Here is a 20,092-nt window from a genome sequence, read left to right as displayed (position 1 = left end):
ACACAATATTCCAGGTGAGGCCTCACCAAGGACCCGTACAACTGCAGTAAGACATCCCTGCTCCTATACTCAAATCCCCTAGCTATGAATGCCAACATACCATTTGCCTTCTTCACCGCCTGCTGTACCTGTATGCCAACTTTCAATGACTGATGAACCATGACAGCCAGGTCTCGTTGCACCTCCCCTTTTCCTAATCTGCCGCCATTCAGATAATATTCTGACTTTGCGTTTTTGCCCCCAAAGAGGATAACCTCACATTTATCCACATTATACTGCATCTGCCATGCATTTGCCCACTCACCAAACGTGTCCAAGTCACCCTGCAGCCTCTTAGCGTCCTCCTCACAGCTCACACTGCCACCCAGTTTAGTGTCATCTGCAAACTTGGAGATATTATACTCAATTCCTTCATCCAAATCATTGATGTATATTGTAAAGAGCTGAGGTCCCAGCACTGAGCCCTGCGGCACTCCACTAGTCACTGCCTGCCATTCTGAAAAGGAACCATTTATCCCGACTCTCTGCTTCCTGTCTGCCAACCAGTTATCTATCCACATCAGTACATTACCCCCAATACCATGTGCTATGATTTTGTGTGGGACCTTGTCAAAAGCCTTTTGAAAGTCTAAATACACCACATCCATTGGTTCTCCCTTGTCCACTCTTCTAGTTACATCCTCAAAAATTCCAGAAGATTTGTCAAGCATGATTTCCCCTTCATAAATCCATGCTGACTTGGACCGATCCTGTCTCTGCTTTCCAAGTGCGCTGCTATTTTATCCTTAATAATTGATTCCAACATTTTTCCCACTTCTGATGTCAGGCTAACCGGTCTATAATTACCCGCTTTCTCTCTCTCTCCCTTTTTAAAAAGTAGTGGTACATTAGCTACCCTCCAGTCCATAGGAACTGATCCAGAGTCGATAGATTGTTGGAAAATGATCACCAATGCATCCACTATTTCTAGGGCACCTTCCTTAAGTACTCTTGGATGCAGACTATCAGGCCCCAGGGATTTATCGGCCTTTAATCCCATCAATTTCCCTTACACAATTTCCCGCCTAATAAGGATATCATTCAGTTCCTCCTTCTCACTAGACCCTCGGTCCCCTAGTATTTCCGGAAGGTTATTTGTGTCTTCCTTCGTGAAGGCAGAACCAAAGTATTTGTTCAATTGGTCTGCCATTTCTTTGTTCCCCATTATAAATTCACCTGAATCTGACTGCAAGGGACCTACATTTGTCTTCACTAATCTTTTTCTCTTCACGTATCTATAGAAGCTTTCGCAGTCAGTTTTTATGTTCCCAGCAAACTTCTTCTCATACTTTATTTTCCCCCTCTTAATTAAACCCTTTGCCCCTCTCTGCTGAATTCTAAATTTCTCCCAGTCCTCAGGTTTGCTGCTTTTTCTGGCCAATTTGTCTGCCTCTTCCTTGGATTTAACACTATCCTTCATTTCCTTTGTTAGCCACGGTTGAGCCACCTTTCTGTTTTATTTTTACTCCAGACAGGGATGTACAATTGCTGAAGTTCATCCATGTGATCTTTAAATGTTTGCCATTGCCTGTCCACCGTTAACCCTTTAAATATCATTTGCCAGTCTAATCTAGCCAATTCACGCCTCAAACCATTGAAGTTACCTTTCCTTAAGTTTAGGACCCTAGTTTCTAAATTAACTGTGTCACTCTCCATCTTAATAAAGAATACTACCATGTTATGGTCACTCTTCCCCAAGGGGCCTCGCACAACAAGATTGCTAATTAGTCCTTTCTCATTACACATCACCCAGTCTAGGATGGCCAGCTCCCGAGTTGGTTCCTCGACATATTGGTCTGTAAAACCATCCCTAATACACTCCAGGAAATCCTCCTCAACCACATTGCTACCAGTTTGGTTAGCCCAATCATGATCTAGATTAAAGTCACCCATGATAACTGCTGTACCTTTATTGCATGCATCCTTAATTTCTTGTATGATGTTGTTCCCAACCTTACTACTACTGTTTGGTGGTCTGTACACAACTCCCACTAGCATTTTCTGCCCCTTGGTATTCCGTAGCTCCACCCATACCGATTCCACATCATCCAAGCTAATGTCCTTTCTTACTATTGCATTAATTTCCTCTTTAACCAACAATGCCACCCCGCCTCCTTTTCCTTTCTGTCTATCCTTCCTAAATGTTGAATATCCCTGGATGTTGAGTTCCCAGCCTTGGTCACCCTGGAGCCATGTATCCGTGATGCCAATTGCATCATAGCCGTTAACTGTTATCTACGCAGTTAATTCGTCCACCTTATTCCGAATACTCCTCGCATTGAGGCACAGAGCCTTTAGGCTTGTCTTTCGAACGGACTTTGCCCCTTTAGAATTTTGCTTTAATGTGGCCCTTTTTGCTTTTTGCCTTAGGTTTCTCTGCCCTCCACTTTTACTTTTCTTCTTTCGATCTTTTGATTCTGCCCCCATTCTACTTCCCTCTGTCTCCCTGCATAGGTTCCCATCCCCCTGCCATATTAGTTTAACTCCTCCCCAACAGCACTAGTAAACACTCCCCCTAGGACATTGGATCCGGTCCAGCCCAGGTGCAGACCGTCCGGTTTGTACTGGTCCCACCTCCCCCAGAACCGGTTCCAATGTCCCAGGAATTTGAATTCCTCCCTTCTGCACCACTCCTCAAGCCACATATTCATCTGAGCTATCCTGCGATTCCTACTCTAACTAGCACGTGGCACTGGTAGCAATCCTGAAATTACTACTTTCGAGGTCCAACTTTTTAATTTAGCTCCTAGCTCCCTAAATTCGTCTTGTAGGACCGCATTCCATTTTTTACCTATATCGTTGGTATCTATATACATCATGACAACTGGCTGTTCACCCTCCATTTTCAGAATACCCTGCACCCGCTCCGAGACATCCTTGACCCTTACACCAGGGAGGCAACATACCATCTTGGAGTCTCAATTGCAGCCGCAGAAACGCCTATCTATTCCCCTTACAATTGAATCTCCTATCACTATCGCTCTCCCACTCTTTTTCCTGCCCTCCTGTGCAGCAGAGCCAGCCACGGTGCCATGAACTTGGCTGCTGCTGCCCTCCCCTGATTAGTCATCCCCCCAAACAATACCCAAAGCGGTGTATCTGTTTTGCAGGGGGATAACCGCAGGGGATCCCTGCACTACCTTCCTTGCACTGCTCTTCCTGCTGGTCACCCATTTATTATCTTGCTGTGTACCCTTTACCTGCGGTGTGACCAATCGCTAAACATGCTACTCACGTCATTCTCAGCATCGTGCATGCTCCAGAGTGAATCCACCCGCAGCTCCAGTTCCGCAATGCAGTTTGTCAGGAGCTGGAGGCGGATACACTTCCTGCACATGTAGTCATCAGGGACACTGGAAGCATCCCTGACTTCCCACATAGTACAGGAGGAGCATAACACGTGTCCGAGCTCTCCTACCATGACTTCACCCTTAGATTAACTTAATTTGCCAACAAGGCTAAAAGGTTACTTATTGATAAAGAAAAGAAAAAGAAAAACTACCCACCAATCACCAGCCAATCACTTACCCCATTGGCTGTGACGTCACCTTTCGATTTCTTTCTACTTTTTTGCCTTCTCTCCCTGCTGCAGCTGCACCAGCTGGGCCTCTTGTAGGCCTCCTTGATCTCCCCGCTCCGCCTCCGATGATGAACCATTGGGTTAATAATAAGAGCTTCCTCCAAAAGACCTAATAGTAAAGGCACCTTCAGTATTAAAACAGATTAGAAGGTCCCTGGTATGCAGTCAGTTCATCCCAACCGTGGCAACCATTGGCGGGAGGATCAGAGGTGGAGGGGGGAGTTTGCACTACACTGGCCTCGGTGCCTCTGGGCTGTGCCAGGGAGAGCAACAATCAGCCAGAGTTTTATCACTCATGATCACTATTCGTGATTGCAGCTGAAACATGAATGTAAATGGATATTGAGTGAAGTCATTTTTTGGGCTGATTTGAACAGCCTTCCAGCTCTCACTATCGAGCCTCACACATGATGAATGGACACTTAGGAGAATTTTGGAAAGCTGCCAGTACCTGTGGAACTGAGACACAGCAAGAAGTCAGGAGAGGCAGAAAGAAAACTAAAAATATAGTAAAATAAGTCCAGAAAATAATTAAATATTAAAAGAGAAAAGTGGTGAAGGGGGGGAGGGTTAAAGTGATGTCTCTACATTGGTGAGGATGTGCTGTCACAGACTGTTGGAACGGGATTGAGGTCAAGACTCTAAACTCAAGCAAGAAACAGCTGGATGCTGTAATGCTGGATGCTGACGGGTTGGTATTCTGGAACAAGAGATTAAATGGGCCAAAGGAATCTTCATCCCACCGTTTCTTGTGATTCTGTGATTTCAAACTCTTATTCAGCAGGTGTTCCATTGTTAGCTGAAAGCTTTACTTGGTAATTTCATTGAGACTTTTAATCTTCAGTAAGTGTTATGCAGTGTTTTTTCCCCCATTTTACTTTAGTCTTTGAATTCACTGTTCTCCTTGGCCAATGAAGTAAGATGGTTCATTCTACAGCCACCTTTAGTGATACCATCATTGGTGTTGCTGAGCCAGTGCACTAGGAGACACGTAGAAGGATTGTTTGCATCAGAGAGATGGAAATTAAGGCTGACTAGTTATCATATTTAATATATATTAATGATATTGGGCCGGAAATTGATACAGGCCAAGGCCCGCCCAAGCATGTCCAAAGGACCGCCGATGGCCGTTGAGAGACCGGGCGGTACTTTGCCAGGAAAATTCCTCTAAAAGTGAGGGCAGTACCGCCCGGCAGCAAAATAACGGCTTACGCCGTCAATCTGGGCGAGAACTCTCAATCTCGGCGGCAAAAGAGCTTGCAGCCCAAGTGCCGCTGAGGATGGAGTCGGACCCAGGGAGAGTGGAAGACCTGAAAATAAAAATCATTACAAATAAAACCCCACCAGAACACCTTCAGGGGACCCCATCCAGGTAAGTCGCTGTAAAAAAAGAATTTTAAATATGTTCACTAAACTTTTTTTGCAGGTCTTCATATTTACAATTGGGATTAGACCTGGCTCCACGCGGAGGTCTTTCCCCCTGCTGGTGCCAACTCCCGCCCGCACCAATCTGGTAGCTCGGCCTGCCGAAAGGCATTTCCACTACTTGGCCGCCAGCAGGCCGTTACGTGCGATACTCCCCTCCCAAGAGGAAACTGGCACAGAGCGGAGACCGGAGGCAAAACTCGACGGCAGTGGGCAGTAAGGCCACCAATACCGGGGTCTTAGACTTGGGTGTACAGGGCACAATTTCAAAACTTGCAGATGACACAATACTTGGAAGTATAGTGAACAGTGAGGAGGATAGTGATAGACTTCAGGAAGACATAGACAGGCTGGTGGAATGCGCGAACATGTGGCAGATGAAATTTAACGCAGAAAAGTGCGAAATGATACATTTTGGTAGGAAGAACAAGGAGAAGTAATATAAACTAAAGGGTACAATTCTAAAGCGGGTGCAGGAACAGAGAGACCTCGGGGTATATGTTCACAAATCATTGAAGGTGGCAGGACAGGTTGAGAAAGCAGTTAAAAACGCTTACGGGATCCTGGGCTTCATAAATAGAGGCATAGAGTAGAAAAGCAAGGAAATTATGATGAACCTGTATAAAACATTGGTTCGACCTCAACTGGAGTATTGTGTTCAATTCTGGGCACCGTACTTTAGGAAGGATGTGAAGGCCTTAGAGAGGGTGCAGAAAAGATTTACAAGAATGGTTCCAGGGATGAGGGACTTCAGCTATGTGGATAGACTGGAGAAGCTGGGGTTGTTCTCCTTAGAGCAGAGAAAGTTGAGAGGAGATTTGATCGAGGTGTTCAAAATCATGAGGGGTCTGGATAGAGTAAATAGGGAGAAACTGTTCTCATTGGCAGAAGGGTCGAGAACCAGAGGACACAGATTTAAGGTGATTGGCAGAAAAACCAAAGGCGATATGAGGAAAAACTTTTTTTATGCAGTGAGTGGTTAGGATCTGGAATTCATGGCCTGAAAGGGAAGTGAAGGCATGGGGAATTGGATAAGTATCTGAAGGAAAAAAATTGCAGGACTACGGGGAAAGGGCGAGGGAGTGGGACTAGCTGAGGCGCTGTTGCAGAGAGCCAGCACAGGCTCGACGGGCTGAATGGCCTCCTTCAGTGCTGTAACCATTCTATGATTCTAGGATTGTGATCTTAGTAACTCCAGGCTAGTGTGGTACAAATCTCTATCCAACAATTCCTGCTAGAACTGTATGTGTGTGTGCATTAGCTGAGGGCAGGGTTAGATTGCTCTCATGTTGACTAGCTAGTTGACACTCCAGATTCACCGATAAAGAATGCCATTTGGGTAACAATACTGGAGGAACTAGTATAATTTGCCACCTTCTTGAAAGAAATAACTAGGGAGAAAAATAAAGAGTTGATGGTCTCCAGGAATAGCGCAAAATGATAAAAAAGCCTTGCTCCACTCACATTTTACTTCTATTATTTAGGTGCACCAGCTCTTACTGCAATTATAACAATTTCTGCGACAGAACCGACGCATACTTACAGACAAGAAAAGATGTGAGTGCAATAAAAAGTACCTTTTTGACTGATTATACCATATAATGGTGGTTAGCTAAGGAAAAGCCAGTCACAATCTCTTGAACTGTGGATGAATGCCAGTCCTTCACTTAAGGTTACTAAATCTAAATGTAAATTACTCCAGTGCCAGGGTCTGAAAGGAAAGTTGTTTCTCAGTTATTTTGGCAGAATTTCCGATCTCACCAAAGGTTAAAACAAGTAAGAGATGTTTCAGCTTATCTCACCAATTCCATTTCAAAAAGTGGCCATCTAAATTTTCCTCAGCAAAATGCCAGTTGACACTCACACATCTTAAAGAAAATGCAGTTAAGTCTCAGTTTGTCTATACACGTTCAAATTCTACTGCTGAAACCTGCAATGCTGTTTCTTTTTCCTGTTCTTGTTAGTTCACCTTCTGCTTCCCCATCTCCCACTGCCTCTCCTGTGTGTCTTCCCAGTAGCTGCAATTTGTCCACATGCACATTCAAACCTCATAGTGGGTGTTCCTTCTCATGTTGCATTTCTTTGGCACGGGTTAAGAAAGCGAATGGGATACTTTGCTTTGTAAATAGAGGCATTGAATACAAAAACAAGGAGGTCATGCTAAAGCTTTCCAAATCACTGGTTCGCACTCAGCTGGGGTATTGTGTACAATTCTAGGCTTCACACTTTAGGAAGCATATCAAGGTTTTTGTGACAGTACAGAGGAGGTTTATCAGGATGATATGAGTGATGAGGGACTTGAATTATGTGGCGAGATTGGAAAAGGTGGGATTGTTCTCCACACAGCAGAGAAGGGAGACCTAAAAGAGGTATTCAAAATTATGAGGGATTTTGATAGAGCAAGTGCAAAGCAGAGGAAAAAGAGTCAAAGACCTATATTTCGCCTCAGCTGTGGCTCAGTGGGCAGCACTTTCGCCTCTGAGTCAGAAGGTTGTGGGTTCAAGTCCCACTCCAGGGACTTGAACACATAAATCTAGGCTGACACTCGTGTGCAGTGCTGAGGGAACACTGCACTGTTGGAGGTGCCGTCTTTCAGATGAGACGTTAAACCAGGGCTCCGTCTGCTCTCTCAGGTAAAAGATCCCATGGCACTATTTTGAAGAAGAGCAGGGGAGTTATCCTGGGTGTCCTGGCCAATATTTATCCCTCAGTCGACATAACAAAAAAACAGATTATCTGGTCATTATCACATTGCTGTTTGTGGGAGCTTGCTTGTGCACAAATTGTCTGCTGCATTTGCCACATTACAACAATGACTACACTCCAAAAGTAATTCATAGGCTGTAAAGCATTTTGAGAGGTCCAATGGTCGTGAAATCCATATAAATCCAAGTCTTTCTTTCTTTATATTGTTTTGTTTGCATTGCTTGGGGATTTTCAGGTTTTTCTCTGAGGTGGAGCACCTGTGCCTAGAGCAGCTGTAAACATACCACTCCCCTGGTATTCAGGTGGTCGTGATGTCACCATGACTCTGACCTTATTTACATAGGTTTCTGCTTGAATGAACCATTTCCCTCAGATAGTGGGCCTTATACTGTCCACCCAGCCCACCACACACATCCACTGATCTGAGATAGGGTTGGGAACAAAGTTCTGGATGTCCAAAACAGGTAAGTTTTGTTTTCCCAACAGATGCAGGAAAGGATTTTTTGTGGGGACTAGGGCCCTTATGGCTGTTTACCGTAACTGTTTTCAGTGACAGCACTATAAGGGCATGCAAACTGTAGAAAGTTGAAACATATAAGTGAAGGGTGAAACTGTCAATGCCATCTAGAACATCAGTTACTTCACTATTAAAGATGCAATCGGCAGAACAATAAATACAGCAGTTCACCCAAGGAAAAGCAGGAATGAATTATCTCAGACTGTGCCAGTTGGCTGATTGTCCCAAAAGCACAATCCCCATATCTCCATAGGTGTGGCATTGCAACAACAAATAAAGTATTCAAACTGATTATCTTGGCTGGCCTTCTTTATGAATATAGGGCAAATGTAAAATCTCTGCAAACCACTTTTATACAAAATCTAAATAGCTTTACTGGGACTATCTAGATTCAGTATAGAAAAACAAAATTATTTTATGACACAAATTTATTTTTGTTGGCGCTATTTTCTTCTTGCTTTGTTTAAATAATAAAGAATTTAGCTGTGCAGTATTTTCTAATTTTTTTTAGCAAGATGATAAGTTAACAATACTTAGTAGATGAATGCAATATTTACTGCTATTGGGAACATAGGAACAGGAGTCGGCCATTTAGTTGCTCGAGCCTGTTCCACAATTCAATGAGATTATGGCTGATCTGTATCCTAACTCCATCCACCTGAATTGGCTCCCTATCGCTTAATACCCTTTGGCTAGCAAATATCTATCGATCTCAGGTTTAAAGTTATTAATTGAGCTAGCATCTACTGCTTTCTATGGGAGAGAGTGTCACATTTCTACTACCTGAATGGCCTGGCTCTGATTTTAAGGTTATGTCCCCTGGTCCTAGAGTACGCCACTAGCGGAGAAAGTTTCTCTTTATCTACTTCCTCAAACAATTCAATTAGGTTCATTTGACCGATCCATTACAAATCCATGTTGGCTCTCTCTAGTCAACTCAAATTTCTCTAAGTGCTCAGTCACTCTGTCCTTAATTATTGATTCCAATAATTTCCCCACAACAGATACTTTCCTGGGGTTTCTCTCTTAAAAAAAAACCTGTTTTGAGAAAATCTCTGCGAGTGAGGGAAGGCTGGATGCTTCTGCATGGAATGGAGGGAAAATCAATAGGTGAATCAACCCAAACTCTTTCTTAAGCTTCTTTAATAGTTTGTTACCATAAATCAAGATGTTGTACATATGATTACAATATTGTTTACTGTAATGTGTGAATGTTTTTCTTTCAGCTGCTGGCTTGCTGTTCCAACAAATGATAAGTTTTTTAGTGGGAAAAATGTACTTTTATGGGCATTCTTGCTGCCAGTCTCTTTGATGCTGCTTCTGAATATGATGATCTTTGGACTGATCATGTCCAAGATGGTTTGTAACAAGAAAAATCTGAAATCTTACAAAGGGTGAGGTTTTGATATATGTTACTTGGAATCCTGAGTTTGTGTTGTTGTTTAAAATTCAGTGGAATCTAACTAAATAATGCTTGCAACAATGCAAGTTTCCTTAACAAGGCGTCCCAACACAATGGAGACTGAGTTTAATGATTTGATGAAGAGCCTAACAGGTTTGACATTGTAATGATATTAGTGCATGGACATTAATGAGTTGGTATGACATTTAAAATCAAAGAGTTAAAATCGCAAAATGTGGAATGTTGTACAAATGTGTTCTTTTAATATCATCAATTGTAACTGTTAGACTTACATGACAGAAGAGAGTTATAGAACAAAGTTAATGTCCATAGCTATATCATATCTATGTGATAGGAAGGGGCAGTTATTAAAAACACTGATTTTTACACTGATAAAGGGAAATTATATATGTTGCATGTATTATTTAATAAATACATTGTGATAATTTTTTTTTAGCATCATAACATAGCAATAATATTTAAGAAAACCTTATAAAATGTAACTTTATTCATATCTTCAACTGATCTGATTCAAGTTTCAAAATCTGAATTTAACAAGAGCTGAAATACTTTATAGGAATTTGCTGTGATACTTAAGCCAGAAAGAGGAAAAATTGTTCCTCTATGCTCTCTACATGGCTCATGATACCCCTCTGCAACTCCAATACTTGTGCCCAGCACTCATAAAGTGAGAGCCATGCTGTCACCAGGAACATCATCAAGCAGACCATCGGCCTGCTGTAGCAATAGTTTCATTGCCTTGACTGCTCGGGAGGAGTTCTCCAGTACATAAGAACATAAAAAAATAGGATCAGGAGTAGGCCTTTCGGCACCTCGAGTTTGCTCCGCCATTCAATAAGATCACGGCTGATCTTCTACCTCAACTCCACTTGCCTGCACTATCCCCATGTCCCTTGACTCCCTTCATATCCAAAAATCTATCAATCTCTGCCTTGAATATACTCAAAGACTGAGCCTCCACAGCTCTCAGGGGTAGAGAATTCCAAAGATTCACCACCCTCTGATTGAAGAAATTTCTCCTCATCTCAGTCCTAAATGGCTGACCCCTTATTCAGAGACTGTGACCCCTGGTTCTAGACTCCCCAGCCAGGGGGAAACATCCTCCCTGTATCTACCCTGTCAAGCCCTGTAAGAATGTTGTATGTTTCAAGGAGATTATCTCTCATTCTTCTAAACTCTAGAGAATATCGGCCTAGTCTACTCAATCTCTCCTCATAGGACAATCCCCACATTCCAGGAATTAGTCTGGTGAACCTTTGTTGTACTCCTTCTATGGCAAGTATATCCTTCCTTAGGTAAGGAGACCAAAACTGTACACAATATTCCAGATGCAGTCTCACCAGGGCCCTAGATAATTGCAGTATCTTTACTCATACTCAAATCCTCTTGTAATAAAGGCCAACATACCATTTGCTTTTTTAATCACTAGCTGTACCTGCAGGTTAACTTTCAGTGATTGGTGTACAAGGTCACCCAGGTCCCTCTCAACACCAACATTTCCCAATCTCTCACCATTTAGGAAATACTCTGTTTTTCTATTTTTCTTACCAAAGTGGATAACTTCAGATTTCTCCACATTATATTCCATTTGCCACATTCTTGCCCACTCACTTAGCCTGTCTACATCCTCTTCAAGCATCTTTGCATCCTCCTCACAATGTACATTCCTACCTAGCTTTGTATCATCAGCAAACTTGGATATATTACATTTGGTCCCCTCATCCAAATCATTGATATATATTGTGAATAGCTAGGCCCCAAGCACTGATCCTTGGGGTACCCCACTAGTTACAGTCTTCCAACCCGAAAATAACCCGTTTATTCCTACTCTCTGTTTTCTGTCCGTTAACCAATCCTCAATACATGCTGGTATATTACCCTCAATTCCATGAGCCGTAATTTTGTTTAATAACCTCTGATGTGGCACCTATTGAATGCCTTCTGAAAATTCCAATATTCCACATTCACTCGTTCCCCTTATCTATTCTGCTAGTTACAACCTCAAAAAACTCTAAAAGATTCGTCAAACATGATTTCCCTTTATAAATCTGTGTTCACTCTGCCCAATCCAATTATTTATTTTCCAAATGCCCTGTTATCATGTCCTTAATAATAGATGCGAGCATTTTCTCTACTACTGGTGCAACTGACCGGGTGTCCCATTTCATGGTGGTCTGCTGTTTTCTCCACAACTTGGCCATCATGAAGGCGCAGTCCTTGCCACCAGGGATTGTGGGACCACCTCAGCAGGAGGACAAGGAGGAGGAGGAAGAGGAGAAGGAATCTCCTCTGGCTCCTGATGATTGTGAGTGACCTTAGCCACAAGAGCAAGGCTATTGTGTCAATGAGTATGGTGTAACATGTTTGGGTGATGTGCATGTTATAGTTTAATAACTGTCATTGTGTGCTAGGTGTGAGATGTGGGTGTTGATAGGTATAGCTTCTTGATGGTTGAGCGCTGGGGGTGTGGTGCATTGAGCAGTGTGTGAAGCTTGTGGTACAGGTGGTGGCATGTAGCTTTTGCTGAAGCCTTCACTTCCCCTGACCACTCATGCGAGGTTGTTAAACTTCTTCCAGCAGCACTGGGTGTAGGTCCTTGCGGGACCTCAATGCTGCCCAGGACATGGCTCCCTCCACTTAGTGTGGCAGACTTGTGGCAAATGCTTCCTGTAAAGTCCTTACTCTACAACATGAAACCACACGAGGCACATTCTGGGGACAAGGTCACTCTGTGACCTTGACTCTTTATTTCAGGACTCCAGAAGTGATGACCCTGTGTGAGTCCTCCCTTTTTATACCTGTGTGATCAGGTAAGGAGTGTCTCCCACAAGTTCACCCCTTGTGGTCAAGGTGTGCATCTAGATTGAGTGTATACAGTAATACAGTGGTGTTACATTGTGGTTACAAACATGGCACTTCCTGCCAGTTAGTGGGTATAGGACTGCTGCCTCCTCTCCACCATGAACACCAATGGCTGAAGAGCTTCAACAGAGAACCTATGGGCTCTCTCCCTCCGTCTCTGTTCAGTTCTGGTTGCTATGGATGTCTTCTGACTGTTGTTTGCTTTGCTGTTGGGGCAGCTGCAGACCCAACAAGCCTGACAATGAGATCCTGCAGCATCAACAAACCTCCCCTTTAAATCTGTGGAAAAAGCCTATAGAAATCATGACTTGCAATTAGATTGCCCCAGATATTGGTCTAGCGTTTCAGTGTAATGCCAATGAGCTTGAGTTTTTAGAATAGAATCATTTTAATGAGGAGTGAGCATGAATTTTGTGTGAATCCAAAGTAACTTTCAGGTGCGCAGCTTTACCTTTTTTAGTCTAAACACTGCCTATTTTTTGGCTATAACGAATTTCTAAACCCTTGAGACATTTCTGAGAGATATGATATTACGACATGAACTTAAATGATGCAAATCTTTCTGTTTGTCTTTCATATTTAATTATAAATTATAAACGGGAAGTTATTTATATTTATTTTCTACTACAGGGACTTCAAGAAAATTCTTCAGAGGCAATTTGCTCTAATCTTTACTAACACGGTAATGTTGGGCATGTGCTGGATCATTGGATATTTCATGCTTATTGATGAAGCATACAGTATATTCAGCACCCTGTTTTGTATACTAAATTCTCTACAGGTAAGGGGAAGGAACAGATTATGGTAGAGTATGGTCTGTGTTGTAAAAAGTCATCTTCATAATAAGATAAATTAAAAGCTAAACAAATAAACACTCCGTAAAATCTCTTTCCCAACTCCAGCAACAACTTGTCAAAGTTTCTTCAGGCTCCAAGTGCCTCGTTTATGCCAGTCTTATTGGCAACAAGTTACCCCTGGTGCAATGTGAGCATATTGTCTGGGATTTTGCCATGTTAACACCATTGGCCTTCATTTAAATATGTTTAAATTTGCTCTCTGGGATTCGGTGAGTGGATAACAGGGAGACCCAAACAAGCATCATAACCTGCAGTACATTGATTCTGGGACAGAAACCCGACAGAAAAAGTTCCCGCTCCAATTTGAAGGCCTGAAAATGTTATGCTATTCCATCGCCAAGGATATGCCACAAGCAGCGAGTAAGTTTAGGGCCAATTCATCTTCTCGGTCCAATACTAACCTTTTTCTCATTAAGAAAACCTTAAATGGAAGATAATCTGCTTCCGTAATGCTCCAGGCTCATCATTGAAGGTTCGCCAAAATGGGAAAAAGAAATATAATGCTTTCTGTCATTGATTATACTTCACAATTGTAGCAAGCTTGAACTTGTCTTGCTTAGGTTACATGGATATGAACATTTGAATTTATATTTATTAAAATAGTCATTCGTCATTGCATTGGAAGAGAATATGCATTACTTAATAATTTATTAATAATAACAAGAAACTGCTATCTTCCGTTTGTACAATCCTAATATCTTGATATGGTTTGTATTTTTAGGGTGTTTTCATTTTCCTCCTGTGCATAATGAACATGAAAGCATTTCAAAACAGGATGATCCAACCACTGAAACTATTCAAACGAGAAAAGAAGTCCAACATTCCAATTTTCCGTCTTATTATTAAATAAAATTAACACGCAACAATTGTGTGAAAGTTAGAAGGTTTGGATATTACAGTAAGACGTGTGTTGCATATCTTGTTAAGGTTTCTCCTGCAATTATCCTCTCCGGACCCCTTTAATTTTAATACAAGGTAATTGAATCACCACAGCTTTAACACCAATGGTGTTCTATGTTGAGTTGTGTAAGAGTGTAAAAAATAAGAACAAGAAGCAGATCTGTGATATCATATTCTGGGTTTATTTTGGTGACTCTTGAAGGGCTAGAAATTCAGTTGGGGCGTAAACTTTTGAGAAGTTGAAAGTTTAGCGCCAGACGCTAATCAATCTCGCTGCCCGCTAAATTCAATCTCAGCGCTCAAAGAATGCAGGGGAGCGCTAAATGCAGGGGGCGCCGGCTGGATCACGCCTCCACACCCTGTCGGCACGACGCGGAAAGGCAGGGGTTGCATCTGAAATTTGCAGATCAGGCACTCAGCGACATCATGATCTGTGTGACGAAAGGTGCTGAGACGTTGACTGTTATCGGCGCTATAGGACCAGAGAATTTGCCGTGTGGCGTGGGATGTATCCCACTGCAGTGCTACTCCCTGAATGCCCCATAACATCCCTGCCAGGCGCTAAATGGGGGCACTAACATGCCAAATTTCTCCCCCTTGGAGCTGAAATCAGAGTTTCTCAGAGAGCAGTAAAGATGCTTCGGTCATCAAAGGACAGTCTTAGTGCTAGAAATCAATCAATGAAGACTGTGTATAATCATAGCAAGTCCATATGATAAGCCTATAATACTGTTAACAAATGAAATGTGATTACTTCTGAGATGTAATGCAATTAAATTTTGCATTCATGAAGATTGCGATTTTGTGGATTAATATTATGAATAAGTTTGTTTTTACTGTAATCTTCAATACCTAATCATCAATGCATTGTATTATCATATGGGTTGTTAAATAAAGTAGTGTTAATAATACACTTCTGTGTTTGACTCATTCTTTCCTGTATCTGTCAAGTCAAGGTTGTATTGTGCTTTACTCACTGAAGTGCTGGAATCCTGCTGTGTAAAGTGCTGACTTTGTTAACAATCAGACTCACTTATGTAGGACCGTTTGTATGCAGCTAATTTAGACATTGGATATTAAATGCTGGGCCTAAAAGGGAAATCCCAATCGAATTTATCCATGTGTACATGTTGGTGAAAGGGCAAATAGATTTGCCTGATACCTTTAAAGAAATATCTTGTTACTTATTGGAATTTTCCAATGCAGTCAATCTCCCACAGTGTTGCCCTCAGAATGTGAAGGTGCAGTACATTCTCTGACCTTAGCCTTTCGAGTTCCGACAGGCTACTGACTTATTAATTGCTACATGGATGCAATCAATAACTACCTTCATTTAGGGCAAACCTGTTGTGACAGCTAAACCGACAGCCCTCTCCTGCTGATTCATAGAATCACAGAAGGAGGCCATTCAGTTTGTCGAGTCCATGCTGGCTCCCTGCAAGAGTACTTCAGCTAGTCTCACTCTCCCACCCTTTCCCCATAGCCCTGCAATTTTTTTTCATTCAGGTACTTATCCAATTCCCTTTTGAAAGCGATGATTGAGTCTGCCTCCACCACCCTTTCAGGCCGTGCATTCGAGATCCTAACCACTGGCTGCGTCAAAACATTTTTCCTCATGTCGCCTTTGGTTCTTCCACGATTGGGAATGGTTTCTCAATACTCTGTCTACACCCCTCATGATTTTTTGAACACCTTTGTCAAATCCCCTCTCAACTTACCTCTGCTCTCAGGACACCAACCCCAGCTTCTCTAGTCTTGCCACGTAACTGAAGTCACTAATCTAGGAACCATTGTTGTAAATCTTTTCTGCACCCTCTCTAAGGCCTTCACATCCTTCCTAAAGTGTGGTGCCCAGAATTGGACATAATGGCCCCAAGTTTCCACATGATTTGCTCCTGATTTTTAGGAGCAACTGGTGGAGAACGGAGTATGTTAGAAATCGGAATTCTCCACAGTTAAGTTTTCTGCAGTTCTAGTCAGGTAGAACAGTTTCACTTTTGAAACATAGAAACATAGAAACATAGAAAATATGTGCAGGAGTAGGCCATTCGGCCCTTCTAGCCTGCACCGCCATTCAATGAGTTCATGGCTGAACATTCAACTTCAGTAACCCATTCCTGCTTTCTCGCCATACCCCTTGATCCCCCTAGTAGTAAGGACCTCATCTAACTCCTTTTTGAATATATTTAGTGAATTGGCCTCAACAACTTTCTGTGGTAGAGAATTCCACAGGTTCACCACTCTCTGGGTGAAGAAGTTCCTCCGCATCTCGGTCCTAAATGGCTTACCCCTTATCCTTAGACTGTGACCTCTGGTTCTGGACTTCCCCAACATTGGGAACATTCTTCCTGCATCTAACCTGTCTAACCCCGTCAGAATTTTAAATGTTTCTATGAGGTCCCCTCTCATTCTTCTGAACTCCAGTGAATACAAGCCCAGTTGATCCAGTCTTTCTTGATAGGTCAGTCCCGCCATCCCGGGAATCAGTCTGGTGAACCTTCGCTGCACTCCCTCAATAGCAAGAATGTCCTTCCTCAGGTTAGGTGACCAAAACTGTACACAATACTCCAGGTGTGGCCTCACCAATGCCCTGTACAACTGTAGCAACACCTCCCTGCCCCTGTACTCAAATCCCCTTGCTATGAAGGCCAACATGCCATTTGCTTTCTTAACCGCCTGCTGCACCTGCATGCCAACCTTCAATGACTGATGTACCATGACACCCAGGTCTCTTTGCACCTCCCCTTTTCCTAATCTGTCACCATTCAGATAATAGTCTGTCTCTCTGTTTTTACCACCAAAGTGGATAACCTCACATTTATCCACATTATACTTCATCTGCCATGCATTTGCCCACTCACCTAACCTATCCAAGTCGCTCTGCAGCCTCACAGCATCCTCCTCGCAGCTCACACTGCCACCCAACTTAGTGTCATCCGCAAATTTGGAGATACTACATTTAATCCCCTCATCTAAATCATTAATGTACAGTGTAAACAGAATTTTGTTTTCAAAAGGGGGCGTGTCCGGCCTTTGACGCCTGATTTCAAAGTTTCCACAGTGAAAACGTACTCCAAACTAACTTAGAATGGAGCAAGTGAAGATTTTTGTAGGCTTGAAAAAACCTTCTCTACACATTAAAAAATCAGGCGCAGGTTACAAATTAGGCGTCGGGAACGAGGTAGGGGGGAGGGGGGGAAGGGATGTCATTAAATTCTACAATAAATCCTTAGTTATACATATACAAATATTATACAAATAAATCCAACCTGAATAAAAATTTATAAGCAAAGAAAAGATTAAATAAACCATGTTCCTACCTGTGTGAAAGTGCTTCAGGCAGGCATCTCAGGCAGCGGTTTGCCGTCGGGACCGACCGATGGCAGGGGGAGGGAGGGAGGGAGGGAGAAAGCTGCAGGAAGCCTCAGTACTTGAGGCAGCCGTTTGCCGTCAGGCCTGACAGACGGCAGGGGGAGAAAGCTGGAAGAAGCCTCAGTGCTGATCATGGAAGGGCAATGTGGTTTTATTAAAAAATGTTAAACATTGAACAGCTACAAAGAATTTGAATAGTCTCAAACAAGTGCATGTGTCCCGTTTATCACAGTCTATCTTTAATTACAGAATGCACTCCCTCACCCTCACACACAGAAATATCAAGAAAATTAAAATGCAAGCCTTTGCAAGGGTTCAATAAACAAATTTTCACTTTTTCTGCAGCACTTTTTAAAATGGCCGAGTGCGAATGTTTACTTCAGACTGCGCGTGGGCGAACGCTCCAACGCGCACGCGCAGGGTTGCCGGCACGACAAAAACTCATTTAATTTGTACCCACCCCCCTCCTACTTACAAAATCGGCACGATGGTAGGCTCCGCCCCCTGGGCGCCGCGCCAAGAAGACATCGAGCTGCAAAGCGCTCGAGAACAGCGCGTTTTCTTTTCAGGCGCCGTTTTTGGCGCGAAAAACGGGCGCCCAGCTCGGAGGGGCGCCTGTTTTGCCGCGTGTGGAAACTTGGGGCCAATATTCCTATTGTGTTCCTAACACAGATGAGACTGCACACAGGGAGGTTAAAGTAACAGTGACCTCAGTCTTTATTAAGACACTCCAGAGTGAGGAACAGGCCTTAGGGGCCGGCTTATATACAGTGCTCCCAAGGGATGCTGGGATCCCTTGGGACTTCAGGGGATGCGCTCCCTGGTGGTGGAACATGGGAGTGCATGCTTTACAGATACACAACATCACTCCCCCCCAAAGTCAAAGTGAAAACTATTTACAAGGTGAGGCGGTCGGGAGCCTTTCTTTCCCTGGTGGACAGCCTCGGTACAAATGTCTGTTCTGGTGTGTTGGCTGTGCCCTCGCTGCGCTGGGGTGTTGTTGGCTCTGCAGGGCTGCTGAGTGAGCCTGGCCTTGCTAGGCTGTTGGGCGTGATGGGTTCGATTTCCAGGTCCGGGGTGGTGTCGCTGATCCTTTGAGTGTGTGTTGTGGGCTCGAAAAAGGTGGTGTCTGCTGGGGGTTGTTCAGGGCAGTCTGTGAACCACAGCCCCGTTTGGTCCACGTGCTTTCTGCAAATTTGTCCATTGTCCAGTTTGACTACAAACACCCTACTCCCTTCTTTAGCTATCACCGTGTCCGCGATCCACTTGGAACCATGTCCATAGTTTAGCACAGACACAGGGTCATTCAGATCAATTTCCTGTGACACAGTGGCGCGACCATTGTTTACATTTTGTTGCTGCCGCCTGCTCTCTACCTGATCATGCAGGTTGGGGTGAACCAGCCAGAGTCTAGTTTTAAGTGTACTTTTCATGAGTAGCTCAGCCGGGGGCACACCTGTGAGCGAGTGGGGTCTCGTGCAGTAGCTGAGCAGTATTCAGGACAGGCGGGTTTGGAGTGAGCCTTCTGTGACTTGTTTAAAGCTCTGTTTGATTGTTAGTACTGCCCGCTCTGCCTGCCCATTGGAGGTTGGTTTAAACGAGGCCGAGGTGACATGTTTGATCCCATTGCGGGTCATGAATTCTTTAAATTCGGCACTGGTGAAACATGGCCCGTTGTCACTGACCAGTATGTCAGGCAGGCCGTGGGTGGCAAACATGGCCCTCAGGCTTTCAATGGTGGCGGTGGTGGTGCTTCCCGACATTATTTCACATTCAATCCATTTAGAAAAAGCATCCACCACCACCAGGAACATTTTACCGAGAAACGGGCCCGCATAGTCGACATGGATCCCCGACCATGGTCTGGAAGGCCAGGACCACAAACTTAGTGGTGCCTCTCTGGGCGCGTTGCTCAACTGAGCACACACGCTGCATTGCCGTACACAGGTCTCTAAGTCAGGGTCGATACCGGGCCACCACACGTGGGATCTGGCTATCGCTTTCATTATTACTATACCCAGGTGTGTGCAATGGAGATCCAAGATGAACGTCTCCCTGCCCTTTTTGTGTAGCACTACGTGGTTACCCCACAACAGGCAGTCTGCCTGAATGGACAGCTCGTCCTTTCGCTGCTGGAACGGCTTGATTAGGCTCTTGCATTTCAACGTTGATGCTGGCCCAGCTCCCATGCAGTACACAGTTTTTTACTAGAGACAGCAGAGGATCTTGGCTGGTCCAAGTCCTAATCTGGCGGGCCGTAACAGGTGATTTATCATTTTCAAACGCTTCCATGACCATCAACAAGTCCGCGGGCTGTGCCACTATCAACAAGTTTGCAGGCTGCGCCATTTCCACCCCCGTGGTGGGCAATGGTAGCTGACTGAGAGCATCCGCACAGTTCTCCGTGCCTG

The 20,092-nt window shown here is 43.7% G+C and overlaps 1 protein-coding gene across 1 annotated transcript in view; it reads left to right on the top strand.

Annotated features, from left to right (window-relative positions):
• The window catches only part of LOC139266315 (adhesion G-protein coupled receptor G7-like), a 108,535-nt gene extending 94,276 nt beyond the window's left edge, over nt 1-14,259 (top strand). The window contains exons 12-15 of the mRNA XM_070884136.1: nt 6,529-6,601; nt 9,494-9,661; nt 13,183-13,333; nt 14,131-14,259. Of these exons, the coding sequence (XP_070740237.1) occupies nt 6,529-6,601; nt 9,494-9,661; nt 13,183-13,333; nt 14,131-14,259 (521 nt within the window). The remainder of the gene's footprint in view (nt 1-6,528; nt 6,602-9,493; nt 9,662-13,182; nt 13,334-14,130) is intronic.
• The last annotated feature ends 5,833 nt before the right edge of the window (nt 14,260-20,092 follow it).

The sequence above is a fragment of the Pristiophorus japonicus genome, chromosome 6 (assembly GCF_044704955.1).
Source record: "Pristiophorus japonicus isolate sPriJap1 chromosome 6, sPriJap1.hap1, whole genome shotgun sequence".
Taxonomy (NCBI): Eukaryota; Metazoa; Chordata; class Chondrichthyes; family Pristiophoridae; genus Pristiophorus; species Pristiophorus japonicus.
The sequence above is the reverse complement of the archived record's forward strand: the minus strand, read 5'-3'. Positions and strand labels throughout refer to the sequence as shown.